The sequence below is a fragment of the Trematomus bernacchii genome, unplaced genomic scaffold (assembly GCF_902827165.1).
Source record: "Trematomus bernacchii unplaced genomic scaffold, fTreBer1.1, whole genome shotgun sequence".
In the NCBI taxonomy this organism is placed as follows: domain Eukaryota; kingdom Metazoa; phylum Chordata; class Actinopteri; order Perciformes; family Nototheniidae; genus Trematomus; species Trematomus bernacchii.
Window position 1 is genome coordinate 23,370,211 of NW_022988043.1, and position 21,430 is coordinate 23,391,640.

Consider the following 21,430-nt stretch of genomic DNA (forward strand, 5'->3'; position numbering starts at 1 on the left):
AAATCTAAGTATCTGTATTTGTGTTTTTTTATTAAATTATGGGCATGATCATTATGTATAAAATGGGATTTTTAAGGTCTAAATATGTCTGAAACTCATGGCTATACATTCAGAGATGAATAGATTTAAAGGCTTTACTGTCAAATGTAGTGCAATAAACTAATTCAACTGACACACAATGGAGCATGTAAAAAGGAGGAATAAATCAATTATGTAGATCATCTACATAATTGACTTATTATCCACAGTAGATGTAAAATAGAGATAGATAAAAAAGAATGTAAATTATATTATGTACAGTTTAAGAAAATACTGCATAGTGTAATAATATTCAAATATGTGGACTGTAACCAGATAAAGGTTCTCTAAAGGCCCGGACACACCAGCCCGATTTTGGGAGTCAGATGCCGTCAGAGGCAGTCGGGCATTCGCGGCGCCCTACTCAGGTTTGTGTGTCCCGCACCGTCTCTTTACGGCACCTTTTCACACCTCCCGCGGCCGATTCAACATGTTGAATCGGCCGCGGGCATACATCCATGGTGCCTACGGCTCATACTTTCTACCTACTTGCATACCTACAAAATACCACAAACTTCCAGCTTTATACTTTGGGTATTCTAGTAAAACATTTGTACATGCTTTAATGTTACACAAACTTTATTTTTCTTTGTGTCTGGATACCTGTTTCAAACGCTTTGTACTAGCTGCTCAAAAGGATTTTACTGTCAAGGCAAAGTCTTGAGTCCATGTTCACCCTCTGATGGCGTTTACTGCAAACCAAAATGAACTGAGACACATTCAGAATGTTTAGAGCTGCTTTACAATTAAAAAAGCTTTATATTTCGAAACATCACTTTTCAAAAATCACTTTATAGTCTAAAAGGCATTACCTATATTTTCAAAAAACTTCAGCTCCCTCCACAGATTATCTATGGGATTAAGATCAGGAGACTGGCTAGGCCACTCCATCACCTAAGTGTGCTTCTTCTTTAGCCACTCCTGTGTTGCCTTGGCCGTATGTTCAGGGTCATTGTCCTGCTGGAAGACCCATCCATGACACATTTCCAGTGTCCTGGCTGAGGGAAGGAGGCTATTGGCCAAGATTTCACGGTACATGGCCCCGTGCATCCTCTCCTCGATGCAGGGAAATCGTCCTGTCCCCTTAGCAGAGAAACACCCCCAGAGCATAATGTTTCCACCTCCATGCTTGACGGTGGGGATGGTGTTCTGGGGTTATAGTCAGCATCTCTCTTCCTCCAAACACGGCGTGTCGAGTTGATGCCAAAGATCTTGATTTTGGTCTCATCTGCCCACGTCATCTTCTCCCAAGCCTCCTCTGAATCATTCAGATGTTCATTGGCAAACTTCAGACATGCCTTTCATGAGCCTTCTTGAGCGGGAGGGGGGACCTGCGGGCGCTGCAGGATTTGATCCATTGTGGTGTAGTGTGTTACCAATAGTTTTCTTGGTGACTGTGGTCCCAGCTGCCTTGGAATCATTAGCAAGTTCCTCCTGTGTAGTTCTTGGCTGATACCTCACCTTTCTCATGATCATCAATACCCCAAGGGGCGAGATCTTGTGTGGAGCCCCAGACCGAGGGCCATTGATTGTTGATTGATGCCCATTGTTTTTATAATTTAGTCTTAATCAAAAGTCAGCAAAAAGCTAAACATTGTATTATCTCCCACCAGCCAAGCAAATACATTCAATAGTAAAAACTCTAAACATATTAATTTCATAACCATACAAGGAAAAGCATAACATTCTCTGTCTTCTATCAAAATGATCGTAACTAATAGATTATTCAACTCATTGTTGCAGCTGAATTCTGTCGCATGAGGTCATTTAGGAAAGAAATACACTTTTCTCTGATAAAAATCAGACACAGCAATTCAGCTTTAGAGCTCATCCCTCTTCTTCTTCTCCTCATAGTGTTTGACATACTTGTCTTACAGTTCCTCCTTGTCATCTGTCATGCAAAAAGGTCAGACGCAACAATTGTATGCATTGGCAAATAATAAGCATGTAGCTGAATTACATATTTGAGACTTCAACTTTGTAATGTAGTAATGTATTTTTATATATTTGGTTGATAATGAATAAGACTAAAAGGTCAGTCTACATTAAGACAGATAACGAAAGTGATAGTTATAAATATGTTTTTTTTTAAATATTTCACCTCAAGTGGATGGAGTGGTCCATACCTCAAATAAACTGACAGAGACAGTGGTGACCGACATCGTTAGGATCACTTTCAGAGTGATGTTAAACGAGAAAACCGCTTTGCAACATCCGGCAATAAAAGGCATCAAGTCAGGGTGTCTTGAGCCACTGTTTAGAAATTACTTTATCGTTCATTAGAGGGGAGGCTCACATTGTTACGATTTTAGTTATAGAAATACTTCTTGGTGTGGACAGTCATTATGAGTCTACAGTTATACTAGCAGCTGAGTGAGGATATACTTGGGCTAACAGGCTGATAATAAGGATTATTATTACTGACATTACAATTCATCCTCTTGGGACTATGAGAGTCTGTGCCAAGTTTCACATCCAAAAGTTTGTCAAGATATTTCACTAAAGAACTAAACAATTAATCTCATGGTGGCGCTAGAGGAAAAGTCAAACGATCATTTCACTTCTTGAATGCATCCTCTTGGGACCCTGGATATCTGTTGTGAATGTTGAGGCAATTTAAATACTGTTCGAGATATCAGTCACCAATTCAAACCCAATGGTGGCACTACAGTAAAGGTTAGATGTTCACCAAAGTCAGTAGGATTCATCCTTTGGGGATCATGAATGTCTGTACCAAATTTCAATCCAGTCCACTCAATATTTGGTGAGATATTTCAGTCTTGATCAAAGTAATGGACCAAACCAACTTTTCCATCACTAGAGCCACATAACTGGCATAACTAAATATTAAAGATAATGAAATAGAAGTAAAAATTAATAGTCACTCTATTGTCCCTCTACTGCTTTTGCTTCAGTCTGAACCTCAAATTCAAACCCAATGGTGGCACTACAGTAAAAATCAGGGGTTCCCCAAAGTCAGTAGTCATTACTGGCATGGGTTAATATTAAAGATTGAAATATAGAAATTATAAGAAAAAATTATAGTTACTTTATTGTTATTTTCTGTTTTGAGAACAGCTCTAGTTAGTGTGTGAATGAGCAGACTGCTGTCACGCATGTTTGGTGCTAACAGTTATCAGATATATCATTCAAATTATGTGTTTGCATATAGTTAGGAAGGCCGGAGCAGCACAACAATAGAACAACCCTGAGGCTAAACCTGACAATACATCTGTTCTCTTTGGATGAGATAAAACACTGTCAAAATACCACATTAAATAAGTAAAAGCCCTGCATTGAAAGGATTACATAAATAAAATGTTGTTATTAGAATCATAAAAATGTACTCAAAGTATACAAATGAAAAGGGTACTCAATGCACAAAAGTGGCTTCTTGAATCTTTTTGTTTCTATATAATTTGAATCACCCTGTTAGACTTTCCATTTTATATTCCAATGTCGTCCAATCCCTGATCCCTTGGGTTCTTTTTCCTCTGAGACAAAAAACTCATCGTCATTATATTATTATCAATCAAACAGAGAGATGGATATAAATAGATATGTACATGTTTTCTCCCCTAGGATGACGCTGACCTGTTGTAGTTTTTGACCTTCCCATGTTTCTTCCATAGTTTATTATGGCATTTACTATATTTAACAGATCACAAAACCGTTGTAAGAATTATTGCACTAACGTCCAGCTTCATACTTTGGGTATTCTAGTAAAACATTTGTACATGCTTTATTTGTGTCTGGATACCTGTTTCAAACGCTTTGTTTTAGCTGCTCAAAAGGATTTTACTTTCAAGGCAAAGGCTTGAGTCCATGTTCACCCTCTGATGGTGTTTACTGCAAACCAAAATGAACTGAGACACATTCAGAATGTTTAGAGCTGCTTTACAATTAAAAAAGCTTTATATTTCAAAACCTCACTTTTCAAAAATTACTTTATAGTCTAAAAGACATTACCTATATTATCTAAAGAAAAAGCGTCTTGTCATCCAGGATCTTGCATATATTCCGGCCAAACATCTCTCACCAAAGATCTTCTAAATTTCCCCCAACAAGAGGACATACCCTCCATTACATGATGGATGTGGCTGAGGTGGAATTGTTCTCAGGAAGGTTCATGTATAAAGAGAACTGAGCAGTGTCAGAAGCAGGACTCTGTTCATTCCTATATTCCACAATGTGTTTTGACAGAAATACGACTGAACTGACTCGACTTCCAGCATCAGCCTCCATGGCGTTAGAACAGGACTTATTATTGGAACTGAAACACTGAGGTAATCTGAACAACACAGTAACTGAACTCTTCAGAAAGAAAGAAAAGAGGATGGTTTTTGGGAACAAATAATGAAACGTATTGGTGAGTAATGGCTATAATGACTTTTATTTAACATTGTTGATATTTTCTTGTCATTTTATTAAGTAAATATTGTTGCTTCTGCTAGAGATGATGTGCGGCGCAGCAGTGAAACGAAGCTTGTTGAATTGTGTTGTTTGGTGTTCTTGCTTTAGTAATGGCATTCATTCTCTTTCTAGAGCCGTGACGTCATAATAATGCTATTAGGAGGTGGATTCATTCAGGTAGACACTACTGAAGGCCTAGGTGTGAAATGCACGGCCTGTTTCTGTTTTCAACATAACTCATTTGAAGATATTGTGAGAAAAAAAACAATAATTAAGATGCAAATAAAGAAACACATTTTTGTATGAAATTTCATTAAAGGTCATTTTTTTTATTGATAATTTAATCTTGACCAAAATTCAACAAAAGCCAAACATTTTATTATTATCTCCCACCGTCCAAGCAAATACATTCAACAGTAAAAACCCTAAACATATTAAATTCATAACCACATATAACAAGGAAAAGCATTACATTCTCTATCTTCTGTCAAAATGATCGTAACTAATTGATTATTCAGATCATTGTTGCAGCTGAATTCTGTCGCATGAGGACTTTGAGGAAAGAAATACACTTTTCTCTGATAAAAATCACACACAGCAATTCAGCTTTAGAGCTCCTCGTGGAAGACTTCTCCATCCGGCTGCTTCCTCCAGGCCAGTTGGACGTTGTCGTCCAATCCCTGGGCCTTTAGGTTATTTTTCAGCTGAGACACAAAAACTCATTATCATTATCGTTCCAATAAAAACAGATGATTTATCTTTAGTTCACTCATCTGAAATGGTAGTTTTTCCCCTTATTTCTTCCAGTGTAAAGGCTTACCTCAGGTTATGGAACAGTATTTGGTGGCATGTGGCTTAGTTTCTGCTATTTACTTCTGCACATATTTACACGTCTTCTTACAAAATGCTTGGGTCCTGTTATTTGTGGCCAAAGTATTGAATGTATGATAGATATAGAATTTCATTCATGTTCATCTTGGTCCATTTCATTCTTATTGAAATTCTTTTACTACATTTTCTTTCGTTGAATTCATTATTCTTTAATAGGTATTTATTTGTTTCCTTCCTCTTTTGTCTCTTGTTCTCATGTCATGTGAATTTCCTTTCTGGTGATTGATGTTTTTGCATAAAAGTAGAAAACATGATTTACCTCCACCAACATCGCATCCAGAAAATCTTTGCTCTTCAGATCCACACCGTTTGGGTTCTCCACCCTCACCTTTATCACTTTCATTGAAACAGGCACAACAGCTAAAAACACAAACAAACAAAGAAGTCTGTCAGTAGTTTTTTCCGGGAGGTCAGTGAAAAGTGCACTTTAGCAATGTTTCTAAGGTGAAAGAACAATGTTTTTGTATTACATGTGTTCTGTTTTATGTGTTAGCACTTTGTAACTCTGTTTGAAAGTCTGTTGTTATTGTTATTATTCTCGATGTACCCACCTTCAATGAGCTCTAAGACGGCCTGTGTTGTGGCTTCCTGTGTTGTTGTGGCTTCCTGTGATGTTGCTTCCTGTGTTGTTGTGGCTTCCTGTGTTGTTGTGGCTTCCTGTGTTGTTGTGGCTTCCTGTGTTGTGGCTTCCTGTGTTGTTGTGGCTTCCTGTGTTGATGTGGCTTCCTGTGTTGTTGTGGCTTCCTGTGTTGTGGCTTCCTGTGTTGTTGTGGCTTCCTGTGTTGTTGTGGCTTCCTGTGTTGTGGCTTCCTGTGTTGTTGTGGCTTCCTGTGTTGTTGTGGCTTCCTGTGTTGTGGCGGCTTCCTGTGATGTTGTGGCTTCCTGTGTTGTGGCTTCCTGTGTTGTTGTGGCTTCCTGTGTTGATGTGGCTTCCTGTGTTGTTGTGGCTTCCTGTGTTGTGGCTTCCTGTGTTGTTGTGGCTTCCTGTGTTGTTGTGGCTTCCTGTGTTGTGGCTTCCTGTGTTGTTGTGGCTTCCTGTGTTGTTGTGGCTTCCTGTGTTGTGGCGGCTTCCTGTGATGTTGTGGCTTCCTGTGTTGTGGCTTCCTGTGTTGTTGTGGCTGCCTGTGTTGTGGCGGCTTCCTGTGATGTTGTGGCTTCCTGTGTTGTGGCTTCCTGTGTTGTGGCTTCCTGTGATGTTGTGGCTTCCTGTGTTGTGGCTTCCTGTGTTGTTGTGGCTTCCTGTGTTGTTGTGGCTTCCTGTGTTGTTGTGGCTTCCTGTGTTGTTGTGGCTTCCTGTGTTGTGGCTTCCTGTGTTGTTGTGGCTTCCTGTGTTGTGGCTTCCTGTGTTGTGGCTTTAGTTGTGGTGTTCAGCTCGCTGGGCACCGCTCGGTCCACCCGGTGGTGCCAGCGGTTCTTCTGGATCAGAGGGATGATCAGCTCTTTGGGGTTCTCTGAGGGCTTGGTACTGCAGGGCACAGTCAGGGAAAGACAATATTTAGTTAGTTGCTGTGGAAAAATAATGTTTAAACTATTTTCAAATAAGATCATAACCAGAGGCCTGTACTACGAAGCCGGTTCAACATAACCTGGATATGTTTGAGTTAGCCGGTTGGCCTAATCCAAAACATACGCGCTCTCGCTAAACGGTCCTACGACGCTGGTTATCAAGTGGATCGTTCAAGCCAGCCGTGCCCTATCTAGTTAGGTGCGCGTTCACATGAAAGGGGTGGTATTTGGAGCATTCGACCAATCACAAACATGGACAAGCGTACTGACAGCGCCGCGCGTCATACTTCCTGAATGAAAAGTGAACTTTAATATTAGTCAAATATGAAGAAGTTAAACTTTAAACATCCATGACTTAAACACTTTATCCAGGATAAAAGCCACATAGCTGCACCTGCAAGGTGAATACAGCTGGTAAAAGAAAAAGCGTTTGAATGCGTACATTAACAGGTTTATGATATCACTGCCCCGTCTAAGACACGATCTGACTTTAATTACATTTGACTCGAGTGTTTCGTCAACTTAATGTGTTGCTTAAAATAATACTTCTGCATACAGTATGTGACACTGTGAGTGTTGCACGGCCAGATACGGCTCAAGAAGCTGACTCAGATAAGGAAATATATGATACATTATGATGTGATATGATATGAATGATAATGGGACACATCGACGTCTGCACTCACAGTGCCGCGGACTGTACTTAATGTTACTTTGATCCGGTTACTTATGTTGTGGCAGATATTTAAGTAAGCTTTCTTAACGCTAATGTTATAATAGTCAGATTGCTCTGAAGATGGGAGGTGATATTCTTCATTTTCACGTTCACACAGTCAGTTGATTTTTGCCGGCCGTCTTTCTGTATTTCCTTTCTCCTGTAATATGAATTTATCGCTTTAAACTCCGCACACGGAGTTCTGATTGGTCAGCAGGCGGTGCTTTCACCCCGAGTTTTCCCTGAAGTTAGCCCGCTAAGCGAAAATCCGGCTTCGTAGTACAGGCCTCAGGCTTGGGAAGTAAAAGATTACATGTAACGGGATTACGTAATCAGGATACCAAAAAAAGTAACTGTATTTCCTTACAGTTACATAAAAACGGATGTCTTCAGATTACTGGTTAAATGGTGATTTCTAGCAGTATTACAATATATAGGTGAACACACTGTGTTTGCTTATCATCTAGGTTACTTTCACTTTATTTTATTTTCAAATGCAGTAGGGGGACACCTGATTTATCAACAAAAACACTGTGTATGATTTTAATTAATGTGTGTAACAGCATTTGTAAACGATACTATTCTGTAGGCCTAGCCCAAAAGGAGACATTTTTTATGCTAAATATTTGGTTTCTTCCTGACATCTTATTGATATTTATTTTCTCTTGTGTTAATTAGCATTGCATTGATACTGAGGTAATCCAAAACTAACGGAAAGTAATCAGATTACTTTACTTTTTACGTGATTACGTTATTGATTACTTTTTTTTAACAGGTAGGCCTAAGTACTCACTAGTAATTTTATAACATAATACATATTAAAAGTAACCCTCCCAACCCTGCTAATAACGTCTACAATTTAAAAACTAGCTAGCTAAACTAAATCCAACTGACACGTAAAACAGAATAAACGTTTATAGAACGTAACCGCTACGTTGATGCTAGTACATTCTATGTAAATAAGCGGTATGTTAGCATTAGCATCCGCTCCTTACCTCTGCAACTCGTTCCCGTCAATTCCCGTCAAGTAATCTTTCTCCTCTATGTCCACAGAAGAAGGTTTGGAACCATAAATCAGTCACAGCATTTATGGTTGCTTATTTTTCAACAGATTCAATATCATCACTTGCTTTGACGTAACTGTGAATTTTACTCACGTCCGTAGCAAATGAATGGTTTCTTCACTCCACAGTCCAAGTCCTCCCATTTTCCAGAGTTGTCGAAAGCTGCAGCCACACAAACCTTTGAAGCTCTGTAGTTAGGTTTATTTTCTGCCCAGTACTTGATGGAGGAGATACTTCCATCGGACCACTTCCAGGAGTCTCTGTAAAGGCCGATCCAAAACCAACCCACTCCAGGGAACAGCTCAGCAATCTGCTGGTTCTCTGCTGGGTTTCTCACACTGGCCAGGTCTGTGTGGTGTTCTCTGCAGTAGCTCTGGGCCTCAGTCCATGTCATGTAGCTGTCAGTGAGAACAAATGTTGCATTCGGCCCTGAAAATGGACAAGAGAGAAGTGCTGAGTAGAGGCACCACAACATACAGGGTGTTTCTCAATCGCGAGTACGCTTGCTTGGTAGCACATGTCTGCCGAGCATCTTGCTTCAGAAGCGAGTCAAGAATACTTCCTGGCATTCGGAAAACGAAGTGTGGAACACGCTAGCAAGTGTGCAGGTGTGCGTCATATGAGAGGCCCCGCCTTACATCTTCCGCCACAGATTTGGGGAAATTGGTCCGTGCGCAAAGCATTGTGGGGATTTTAAGACCGCGGAGTCTACTCATGTGCAGCCTCGATATTTCTCCAAACGGAGTACGCCGGGCTCGGTAGATTTCCAAGTATGCTGGAGATTGGAACAGTACTTCGGCGGCACTCAATGACGTAGTATGCTTGAAATAGTGGCTCTGAAGCAGCTTTACTCGCGATTGAGAAACACCCACAGCCTGACATCAATGCCACATCTCTGGTGGTATTGATGCCTTTATAATATAAAATATTACATTTAAATCCCACAAATGTGTACTTTGTAATTTGTAGTTCTGGGGTTTTTCAACACATGAATGTTGGCAAGAAACTTTAGTAGTATCAGTGGTGGAAGAAGTATTCAGATATTTAGTAAAAGCAGGAGTACAACGATGTCAAGATACTGTGTTACAGGTTAAAGCTTCATTCAAATTATATTGATTCTATATTGTTCTTATTCTGTTTAGCACAGAAGTATAAGATGTAAAACGTACCTCCAATTCTAAAACAAATTAGAGCAAAAAATGGTGTATTATATAATTTCCTGTTACATTATATTTTAAATGAATCCATGTGAGAATTTCAGTGAAAAGGGAAATGTCTTTAGTAGAAATGCTAACAAATCCTAGACATCTGAATCATGACAAGGAAACACAGGTTTTTGTAAAAGTCACAAAGAAAAAAGGTTGGGAACCGCTAGTTAGATAAAAACCAATGCATTGTATTTCAGAAGCTTAAAATATGATTTTTAATGTGTAATTTTAAAAGTATATTCTTACCTTTGACATCAAAGCAGACCGACCTGAGGCGGGTATTACAATCATAATCACCCCATTTTCCACTAGAACGAAAATATGTGCATTGTTCCTCGTGCCTGTTGTGTGGTTGATTATCCCTCCATGGTCTGAACTCCGTCTCCCCCGGTTCGTAGAAGCTTGGGTCTGACATCGACCACCTCCAGATGTCCCGGTCATCGTGCAGCCCTATCCAGGCTGACTGAAAGCAAGACATTGTTATAATTATGACATCCTGTTGAAGCTTTTAAAGCTGCTGCTTAAGAAAATGTGTATGTTTAATAAAGAGAAGGTTTGCCTTTATGAGACCAGCCTTGGTACATGGTGATCTGATGGGAATCCCCTCAAGTCAACATTCATTTACAGCCTTGTTACTCTGAACCTCTTCAACTTTACTGCAGGGTTTTATGCTATAGCTTTGGCTTAAAACATTTTCAACTCTGTTTTAATACTCAGGTTCCCATAGGACTTTAAAACAGGTTTAGCTTTCTGTAATAATCTCTCCTTTTTAAATTTGACTCTAAAAGAAATGTAATTCATTTGAATTGAAAGACAGAGAAAAGTGACCTCACTTGGTTGTATTGGCCTGCCATGTTGTTCAGGAGCTCCACAACCTCCATGCTGTCTACAGTGGCCAGGTCTGTGTGTTTCTCTCTGCAGTATCTCTGTGCTTCAGACATGGTCTTTGCTTCATAAACAAAATGGTACTGACGTTCAGCATGTGAGGAGACAGCGCTCAGCCCTGTAGAGACACAGACATTTTGATTAGATGAAATATCAATTACTGAACCAAGTTCTCCAAAGTAATTGTCAGTGGGAAACCAAAATACAAAGTACTAAAAATTGCTAATGGGATAACATATTTTAAATAAAAACAATAATTACCTGAAAGAGCGATGATGATCAGAAGAACTTTTTCCATCATTGTCTCTTCCCTGTTCCTCTCTTTTGGAATGAGACTGTAGATGTGCAGCTGTTTACATTATACATTGGGGAAAATGCAAAGTGGATATGGAACTGACAGCTTATTTACATCAGGCTTATTTACTTACATTTGCACATGCATTTACAAGGAAAGACAAATGAAGCTCAGCGTAAGTTCAACCAGGAAGACCGTCTATTCACTATTCCTACGTAACTACTCTCTCTCCTCTCAAAAAGTGATCGGGGGCGTCACTCCCCAGCTTAACCAATCACTTCGCTCTATTCCCAAGAGCCTATCATAGCGCTCTGCCAAACCTTTTAAATCTGCTCTCCCCTCTGACAGCTGTCATTTCAGGTGACTCTACGCAACCCTCCTCCACCCCTTTTCACCTCCTGTCCCTCTGAATCCAGGGTCAAGCTAAGCCACTCCTCTTCAGACTGAACCCAACCATCTATTCATCACCACCAGTGTCTAGACCCAGGGGGGTTTCATCGGATCGGTTCTGCCCTCCCGAATGATACTTCCTGCACAACGGGGCCTAATCGCCAAAATCACCATTACATTCATTTGTGTATCTTTGCAATACATATGTATTCTTACATCAAAACTGTCTCTCCTGATTTAACTATAGTAATATGGGCGTATGACTGGTGATACACAGCAGGAAAACCAATTTCATGCCCATAAACAAAAACAATACAAAAAGTCTGAAACAACACTGATCATTTCATATAATTAGAACCGTTTACAGTTTACAAGCTAAAACATTTAAAAGATCACAAAACCATTGAAAGAATTATTGCACTAACTTCCAGCTTCATACTTTGGGTATTCCAGTAAAACATTTGTTCATGCTTTAATGTTACACAAACTTTATTTTCTTTGTGTCTGGATACCTGTTTCAAACGCTTTGTTTTAGCTGCTCAAAAGGATTTTACTGTCAAGGCAAAGTCTTGAGTCCATGTTCACCCTCTGATGGTGTTTACTGCAAACCAAAATGAACTGAGACACATTCAGAATGTTAAGAGCTGCTTTACAATTAAAAAAGCTATATATTTCAAAACCTCACTTTTCAACTGTGATAGTCTAAAAAACATTACATACATTGTTAAAAAAAAAGTGTCTTGTCATCCAGGACCTAACATCTCTAACCAAAGATCTTCTAAATTTCACCCAACAGGAGGACATACAGTGGAGGAAATAAGTCTTTGATCCGGTACAGATTTAGTAAGTTTACCCACTAAAAAATAAATTAACAGTCTATATTTTTAATGGTATCTTTATTTTAAAAGTGAGAGTAAGAATATCAAAAAGAAAATCAGAAATTGACATTATATAAAAGATACAAATTTGATTTGCATTTAACTTTGGGAAATAAGTATTTCATCCCCTTGCAACACTTGTCTTAGTACTTGGTGGAGAAGCCCTTGTTGGACAGACGCTTCTTGTAGTTGGTCTCCAGGTTTGTGAACATCTCAGGAAGGATTTTGGTCCACTCCTCTCTGAAGATCCTCTCCAAATCTTTAAGGTTTTGAGGCTGATGCTTGGAGCTTCAGCTCCCTCCACAGATTTTCTATGGGATTAAGATCCGGAGACTGGCTCGGCCCCTCCATCACCTAAGTGTGCTTCTTCTTTAGCCACTCCTGTGTTGCCTTGGCCATATGTTAAGGTTTATTGTCCTGCTGGAAGACCCCTCCATGACACATTTCCAGTGTCCTGGCTGAGGGAAGGAGGCTATCGGCCAAGATTTCACAGTACATGGCCCGGTCCATCCTCTCCTCGATGCAGGGAAGTCCTCCTGTCCCCTTAGCAGAGAAACACCCCCAGAGCATAGCGTTTCCACCTCCATGCTTGACGGTGGGGATGGTGTTCTGGGGTTATAGTCAGCATCTCTCTTCCTCCAAACACAGCGTGTGGAGTTGATGCCAAATATCTCAATTTAGGTCTCATCTGCCCACATCATCTTCTCCCAAGCCTTCTCTGAATCATTCAGATGTTCATTGGCAAACTTCAAACGTGCCTTGAAATCATTAACAAGTTCCTCCTGTGTAGTTCTTGGCTGATGCCTCACCTTACTCATGATCATCAATACCCCAAGGGGCGAGATATTGTGTGGAGCCCCAGACTCCACACAAGATGCAAGATTGATGCCCATTTTTTTTATAATTTAATCTTAATCGAAAGTCAGCAAAAGCCAAACATTTTATTATTTCCCAGGAGCCAAGCAAATACATTCAATAGTATTAAATTGAAACATATTAATTTCATAACCATATATAACAAGGAAAAGCCTTACATTCTCTATCTTCTATCAAAATGATCGTAACTAATAGATTATTCAACTCATTGTTGCAGCTGAATTCTGTCGCATGAGGTCATTTAGGAAAGAAATACACTTTTCTCTGATAAAAATCAGACACAGCAATTCAGCTTTAGAGCTCATCCCTCTTCTTCTTCTCCTTATAGTGTTCGTAATACATGTCTTACAGTTCCTCCTTGTCATCTGTCATGCAAAAAGGTCAGACGCAACAATTGTTTGCATAGGCAAATAATAAGCATGTAGCTGAATTACATATTTGAGACTTCAACTTTGTTAAAACAATGTTAGTACCATTTAGTTGAACTATAGCAACAAATAAATAGTCGCCACAATGATGTGTCTTTTACATGAATAGAACTTCATGTTGTTAGGTTTCCAATGCTTTAAAGGGTTTGACAGTTGTTGTTTTTTATCCCATTACAAACACATTATCCCATTATCTTAGTACAGACTAACACTTACTTTTATTATACAAGTAATGTATTTTTATATATTTGGTTGATAATGAATAAGACTAAAAGGTCAGTCTAAGTCAGTAGTCATTACTGGCATGGCTTAATATTAAAGATTACAATTCAGAAATGATAGGAAAAAAGAATAGTTGCTTTATTGTTCTTTATGTTTTTTGAGTACAGCTCTTAAATAATGGCATGTGAATGAGCAGACTGCTGTCACGCATGTTTGGTGCTAACAGTTATCAGATATAATATTCAAATGATGTGTTTGCATATAGTTAGGAAGGCCGGAGCAGCGCAACAATAGAACAACCCTGAGGCTAAACCTGACAATACATCTGTTCTCTTTGGATGAGATAAAACACTGTCAAAATACCACATTAAATAAGTAAAAGCCCTGCATTGAAAGGATTACATAAATAACATTTTGTTATTAGAATCATGAAAATGTACTCAAAGTATACAAATTAAAAGGGTACTCAATGCACACAATTAGCTTCTTGAATCTTTTTGTTTTGATGTAATTTGAAGAACCAGCACGTTATCGTGGTGGAGAGGTTTGTGTGCCCCGATAAACCTGGGGGCTGTCTTGTCTGGAACCTTGTGTTCCTGGTATGGTCTCCCATGGCAAATTGGTCTCAGGCAAGGGGCCAGATTAAGATTGGTTCAAAGACCTCATGAAAGACAACACAAGAAGTGAGGATACCCGGCCCGGAGGAATCCTGGGGTCCCCTTCTGGAGCCAGGCACAGAGGGTGGTCTCGTCGGCGATTGTCTGGTGGCCGGGCTTGCCAAGGAGCCTGGCCGGGCACAGCCCGAAAAGGCAACGTGGACAACACCTCCGCTTCTCCATTCCGCGGGCCCACCACCTACGGGAAACAGCGATGGGGTCGGGTGCGCTGTCAGAAGGATGGCAGGGAAAGCAGAGGGTCTCGACGGACCAGACCCGGGCGGCAGAAGCTGGTTTTGGGGACGTGGAACGTCACCTCTCTAGGGGGGACTTGTGTGTGCTTATGCACCAAACAGCAGTTCAGAGTATTCGACCTTCTTGGAGGGCCTGAAAAGAGTCCTGTATGGGGCTCCTGAAGGGGACTCCTAAGTCTTGCTGGGAGACTTCAATGCACATGTTGGCAATGATGGAGACACTTGGAGGGGCGTGATTGGGAGGAACGGCCCCCCTGATCTGAACCGGAGTGATGGTTTGTTACTGGACTTCTGTGCTAGTCATGGATTGGCCATAACAAACACCATGTTCGAACATAAGGATGCTCATAAGTGTACGTGGTACCAGAGCACCCTAGGCAGAAGGTCCATGATCGATTTTGTGATCGTATCATCGGACCTGAGGCCGTATGTTTTGGACACTCGGGTAAAGAGAGGGGCGGAGTTGTCAACTGATCACCATCTGGCGGTGAGTTGGGTCGAGTGGCAGGGGAAGCCTCTGGAAAGACCTGGTAAGCCCAAACGTGTAGTGCGGGTGAACTGGGAACGTCTGGAGGAGTCTCAAGTCCAGGAGGCCTTCAACTCACACCTCCGGAGGAGGAGGAGGAGATTTTCAGGCATCTCTGTGGAGGCTGGGGACATTGAACCGGAAACAGTACCGAAGGAGTGGCAGACCGGGGTGGTGGTTCCCCTTTTCAAAAAGGGGGATCAGAGGGTGTGTGCCAATTATAGAGGCATCACACTACTCAGCCTTCCCGGGAAAGTTTACTCTAAGGCAGGGGTTTTCAAAGTGTGGGAAGGTGAGCCTCCACTCAGAGAACATAAGAACAGCCGCGCCCCCCCTCCCAATTATTATTGCTATTATTATTATTATTGTTGTTGTTGCTATAATGCAGGGGTATTCAATTGCATTTCAAAGAGGTCCAGTAAGAGAACATATAATTAAATGCTCTGTTTTCTACCTTTCTCTTTTTTGAGCACACCATTTGAAATGACTCCGACTGTTTCTCTCCTCTTGTCTCGTATCTGTGTGTGTGTTTGAATCTATCGTGCTGACTCACGGACTGCACCGATTTGATTGGCTGAGTAGCGTCACCTCCTTAAAACATTAAACAATAACTTTTTTAAACCTTTTTATCTTTATGTTTTAAAATAAAAAAATAAAAATGTTTACATTTTCAACATGGTGGATAAATCCTTATATGCTCCCGGCAACACACTGAAAGTCAACTTTGCCTCCTTATTACACTCACCCCTACTTTAGTGGGAACAATGAGTCTGCGTCTGTGATGCGCACAGGCGGATGATGCGGGGATGCAATGTAGACAGGACTAAACGCAGATCATCCTCTGGCTGCAGCCTTGACCGGTATTTGCTTTTGATCAAAGTCTATGCGGAAAACCCGCACTCACACAGGTAGGTGGAGGCAGGGGCGGACTGGGACTAAAAATCAGCCCTGGAATCTCACCCAGCCCAGCACACACAAATTGGTAGAGCACGCTAGTGAACTGTCAACGGGGGGGGGGGCTCGTGAACTGTCAACGGGGGGGGAGGGAGCCTGACTGTGTGGAAACGGCCCGCTGAACGGCCCTCTGTCCCCTGTCAGCGCAACTTAAATGATGCCGTTTAAAAACATTTTTTTAAAAGGGCGGTGATCGTTCTGTGATTCTCCAGAACACACAGATGTCCAGTCCGCCCCTGGGTGGAGGTGAAGGGAATGAGCATTTTTACAGCCTTTTTTGGCGAGGTGGGGGAACTCGGTCTCCACAGACAGCCAAAGGTGTGCAAGTGACACTTTATTCGTCTTTTTCTCGTTATTTTTTTATCTCACGCTGCGCCTCCCCTGAAGCTCTCTGGCGCCCCCCCAGGGAGGCGCACCTCACACTTTGAAAACCGCTGCTCTAAGGTACTTGGAAGGAGGGTCCGGCCGATACTCAAACCTCAGATTGAGCAGGAACAATGCGGATTCCGTCCTGGCCGTGGAACGACGGATCAGCTTTTTACTCTCGCAAGGATCCTGGAGGGGGCCTGGGAGTACGCTTATCCGGTCCAAATGTGTTTTGTAGATTTGGAGAATCAGAAAAATATATTTTATATGTATCTTATATTAGTTTACATTTTCTTTTAATCATATTTTATCTCATATGTCAGAATATAGCAGAAAAGACCAGTTGTTATTTTTTCCACAGGCCAAACAGATAAATTCAACAGTGAAAAGCCCAAAGATTTTAACGTCAAGACCATATATAACAAGGAAAAGCATGAAATATGTTTATCTTATCTTAAAAGCCGACACAGCAATTCAGCTTTAAAGTTCATCCCTCTTCTTCTTCTTCTTCTCCTTCTGGAGGACTTGTCCATCCGGCTGCTTCCTCCAGACCAGTTTGACGTTGTCGTCCTGGGCCCTGAGGTTATTTTTCATCTGAGACAAAAAACTCATCGTCATTGTATTATTATCACTCAAACAGAGAGATGGATATACAATTTAGATATATGTAAATGTTTTCTCCCCTAGGATGATGCTGACCTATTTTAGTTTTTGACATTTAACTTGTTTCTTCCAAAGTTTATTATGGCATTTACCATATAACATTTCTCAGATGTGTAAATTGTATTTGTACATCTTCCTGGTTCATTTTATGGCAGGCAGCTAAGTCTCTGTTGAGTTTTCTGTTTTTGCATAAAAGTGGAAAACATGATTTACCTCAACCAATAACTCATCCAGAAAAGCGGGGTCGTTCAGATCCACACCGGAGTTTGGTTTCTGCACCCTCACCTTTATCACTTGCATTGAAACAGGCACATATTCTAAAAACACAAACAAACTTCATCAGTCATTACATTTATGGTGGCTTATTTTTCAGCAGACTCAATATCATCACTTACTTTGATATAGGTGTACATTTTACTCACGTCCGTAGCAAATGAATGGTTTCTTCACTCCACAGTCCTCCCATTTTGGAGTCATGGAAAGCTGCAGCCACAAACCTTAAAAGCTCTGTGTTTAGGTTCATTTTCTTTCCAGTACTTAAAGGGGGAGTTACTTCCATCGGACCACTTCCAGGAGTCTCTGTAATGGCCGATCCATTAATAATACCCTCCAGGTAACAGCTCAACAATCTGCTGGTTCTCCGCCGGGTTTCTCACACTGGCCAGGTCTGTGTAGTGTTCTCTGCAGTAGCTCTGGGCCTCAGTCCATGTCATTTGGCTGTCAATGCGGACAAATGTTGCATTCGGCCCTGAAAATGGACCCCAGAGAAGCTGAGTAGAGGCAACACGACATACTGCCTGACATCAATGCCACATCTCTGGTGGTATGTATGCCTTTATAATATAAAACATTACATTTAAATCCCACATATTTGTACTTTGTCATTTGTAGTGCTGGGGTTTTTCAACACATGAATGTTGGCAAGAAACTTTAGTAGTACCAGTGGTGGAATATTCAGATATTTTAGTAAAAGCAGGAGTACAACAATGTGAATATACTGTGTTACAGGTTAAAGCTTCATTCAAATTATATTGATTCTATATTATTCTTATTCTGTTTAGCACAGATGTATAAGATGTAAAACGTACCTACAATCCTAAAACAAGTTTGCAAAAAATGGTGTATGCATATTATTTCCTTTTACGTTATCATTTAAATGAAACCATGTGAGAATCTTAGTGAAAAGGGAAATGTCTTTAGTGGAACTGCTAACAAATCCTAGACAATCATGACAAGGAAACACGGGTTTTTGTAAAAGTCACAAATAAATAAGGTTGGGAACCGCTAGTTAGATAAAGACCAATGCATTGTATTTCAGAAGCTTAAAATGTCATTTTAAATGTGTAATATTAAAGTGGACCTATCATGCTATATTTAAATTATATATTGTAGGGTCATACCTATATAAGGTATATTTATACGTTTCTGTTTTCAAAATACCAAACAGATCATGATTTTAAGCCATGCCTCATTTCGCTCTATGTGTTGTTCTCCAGCACTGTTTTTGCAGGGGGCTGATTCTGTGAGCTGCAGCTGACCACGCCCCCCTGCAGGAGAGGGGAGCGCGCTCTGAACAGCTGCTGGGCTGTCAGAAGAGGGGGAGAAAAATAGATCTCCGTCTTCCGTGTTTTATTATAGCCTATTATTATATAGAGTCGTTATTCATTTGTTTTAAAGCTCAATAAATAACAAAGAAGACCTTTGACCGGCACTTTTCTAATTTTGTCCGGAAGATTTAAACTTTAATGGACATCTTGACCGGCGAAAGAAACTGAAACTGAAACTCTGCCGCACGGTCCCCTCGTTCCTTGGAAGAGGCGGAGAGGTGGGTGTTTGTCATCTGCTGGTGGACTAACCGGAGAGAATTACAGTGCTTGCCTCGACGGGGAGGGATTGCATTGAATTAAAGCAGCGGGAGCAAACGCTTGCCTCGGGGAGGGAGAAAAAAAGCCACAGCGGAGAATAAACAGAAGGGTAACCATGGTTACCATATGCGCGGGAAGTCTTCTTCGCTGCTTTTGTGGCAGACGACAGCGCCACTTACAGGCCTGGCATATGTACTACAGCGTCTCCAGCGCTTTCGAGCGGCAATGGCCGGCTGTGGCCCAACCCCACATTCCCCTGATAGGTGGAGAGTTGGCCCAATAGCCGTAGCGCCACCGTCCTGACGTCAGGACAGTGTTCAAATCTGGATCAGTTTTTATCAGATCCGTTGCAGCCCCTTTTTTAGAGATTTGGGTATGGAGGAAAATAGAGAGGGTTGTGTTTTCTGACACTTGGTGAGTTCCCTGGAACACCGGGGACACATATTCATGTATAAAAGACGTACAAAAGTGCATTTTGCATGATAGGTTCCCTTTAACTTGAAGTTTATATTCTTACCTCTGACATCAAAGCAGACCACCCTGAGGGGGTGATTAAAATCCTGATCACCCCATGTTCCACCAGAATTAACAAATGTGCATTGTTCATGGTGCCAGGCGCCTGGTTCTCCAGACCCCCATTGTCTGAACCCGATCTTCCCTGGTTCGTAGAAGCTTGGGTCTGACATCGACCACTTCCAGCTGTCCCGGTCATCATACAGCCCTATCCAGGCTGACTGAAAGCAACATTCATTGTGTTAATAAAGAATTAATCCTGATGTATTAAGGTCTTTCTAACGGGCCGTCTCCACAGCAGCGTTAAAAAAAAATTGGAGGTGGGCGTATCTGAAGCTTGAGGATTTTTTGCGAGCAACCAATCACATGAATCTCCCGCCCGGGACATACGAAGCAAAAAAGCCTGAAGTAAACTGGATATAAACTCCCCAAAACAGGCGAAAACCTACCACTGTCTCTGCCACCTCCCTCCATGCCTGGCTCCTCCGGTTTATATCCCGGTAGGTCTGGTCATAAAGCACCGGGTGATTGATTCGCTACCGCTAATTTCTCCTCCATTTTTTGGAATATGAGGAAATGATCTGCGGTATGTCTCTCCCAGCATACACGCCGTTTGATTGGCTAGAGCTTGAACTGCCAGATTTGCGTACACGGGATTTGATTGGCTGCCGCTTCCACCTCAGCTTCAAAAGTTGAACATTGTTCAACTTTGAATCTTGAAAATCCTGAGAATCTCCCACAATGCATTCCGGCGAAAAGTGAGGGAAAGTGACGTCACCCCATTCAAAGTGAATGGGCAGAAGCGTTTCAAGATTTTTTAACGCTGCTGTGGAGACGGCCCGTAATACAAAATGTCCTCCTTTTGTTACCCTCACTCCTCAGAGTAAAACTCTGTCTGGTGAAATACAACAGGGGAGGTTTATACTAAAAACACTTCATACTTCTACTCTACTACATTTAAGAGGGACATTTTGCACTACAGTTAAGTTATAAGTGTTTTATGTAGGCAAAGCTTTAAAAAAGTTTGAACCTATATACTATTATAACTACCTAATATTCATTATAGCTTTGAAAGGAAAGACAGAGAAAAGTGACCTCACTTGGTTGTATTGGCCTGCCATGTCGTTCAGGAGCTTCACAACCTCCATGCTGTCTACAGTGGCCAGGTCTGTGTGTTTCTCTCTGCAGTATCTCTGTGCTTCAGACATGGAGGAGACAGCGCTCAGCCCTGTAGAGACACAGACATTTTGATTAGATTCAATATCAATTACTGAACCAACTTCTCCAAATTACATTAAAGTTAAACTGTAAATTAAAAAACTTAAGTAATTGTCAGAGGGAAACCACAATACAAAGTACTAAAAATTGGTAATGGAACAACATGCAGTATTTTCAATAAAAATATATAAAACTCTTGCCTGAAAGAGCGATGATGATCAGAAGAACTTTTTCCATCCTTGTCTCTTCCCTGTTTTTCTCTTTTGGACGGAGACTGTAGATGTGCAGCTGTTTACATTATACATTAGGTTAAACATTAACTAACATTATGCGTTAGTTAGCTGCACTTTTGACTTAATGCAAAGTGGATATGGAACGGACAGCTTTTTTATATCAGGCTTATTTACTTACATTTGAATGGAGGTGCCAACTAACAGCGAATCACTGGCTGGGTGGGCGTTACCATGAGTGACTACCGGTGTTTACCTTTCCGGTTGTTACAACCAAGCCCCCAGGAAGTGCGCCGGACTCAGATGAAAATATTCGTAGTGGCCAAACGGCGGTAC

General features: G+C 41.1%; 1 protein-coding gene across 2 annotated transcripts; it reads right to left on the reverse strand.

Annotated features, from left to right (window-relative positions):
- Positions 1 to 4,881: 4,881 nt before the first annotated feature.
- On the reverse strand, positions 4,882 to 21,138 carry LOC117472815 (macrophage mannose receptor 1-like). 2 transcript variants are annotated; one of them, XM_034118234.1, is made up of 6 exons: positions 21,065 to 21,138; positions 10,709 to 10,878; positions 10,122 to 10,338; positions 8,761 to 9,096; positions 5,642 to 5,742; positions 4,882 to 5,195 (listed from the first exon to the last, which is right to left on the reverse strand). In XM_034118234.1, the coding sequence occupies exons 1-6, from the start codon at positions 21,099 to 21,101 to the stop codon at positions 5,100 to 5,102; spliced, it is 957 nt and encodes a 318-aa protein (XP_033974125.1). In that variant the 5' UTR covers positions 21,102 to 21,138; the 3' UTR covers positions 4,882 to 5,099. The 2 variants fall into 2 exon arrangements, with proteins under 2 accessions (XP_033974125.1, XP_033974124.1); XM_034118233.1 differs by lacking the exon at positions 21,065 to 21,138 and adding an exon at positions 11,022 to 11,168.
- Between the last annotated feature and the right edge of the window lie 292 nt (positions 21,139 to 21,430).

Coding starts and splice junctions, on each gene's coding strand:
- LOC117472815 (XM_034118233.1), bottom strand. CDS start 11,061: ATGATGGAAAAAGTTCTTCTGATCATCATCGCTCTTTCAG. Junction 9,097..10,121: donor GGTCTGCTTTGATGTCAAAG/GTAAGAATATAC, acceptor GTCCATTTTCAG/GGCCGAATGCAACATTTGTT. Junction 5,743..8,760: donor ACCATTCATTTGCTACGGAC/GTGAGTAAAATT, acceptor TTGTGTTTTTAG/CTGTTGTGCCTGTTTCAATG.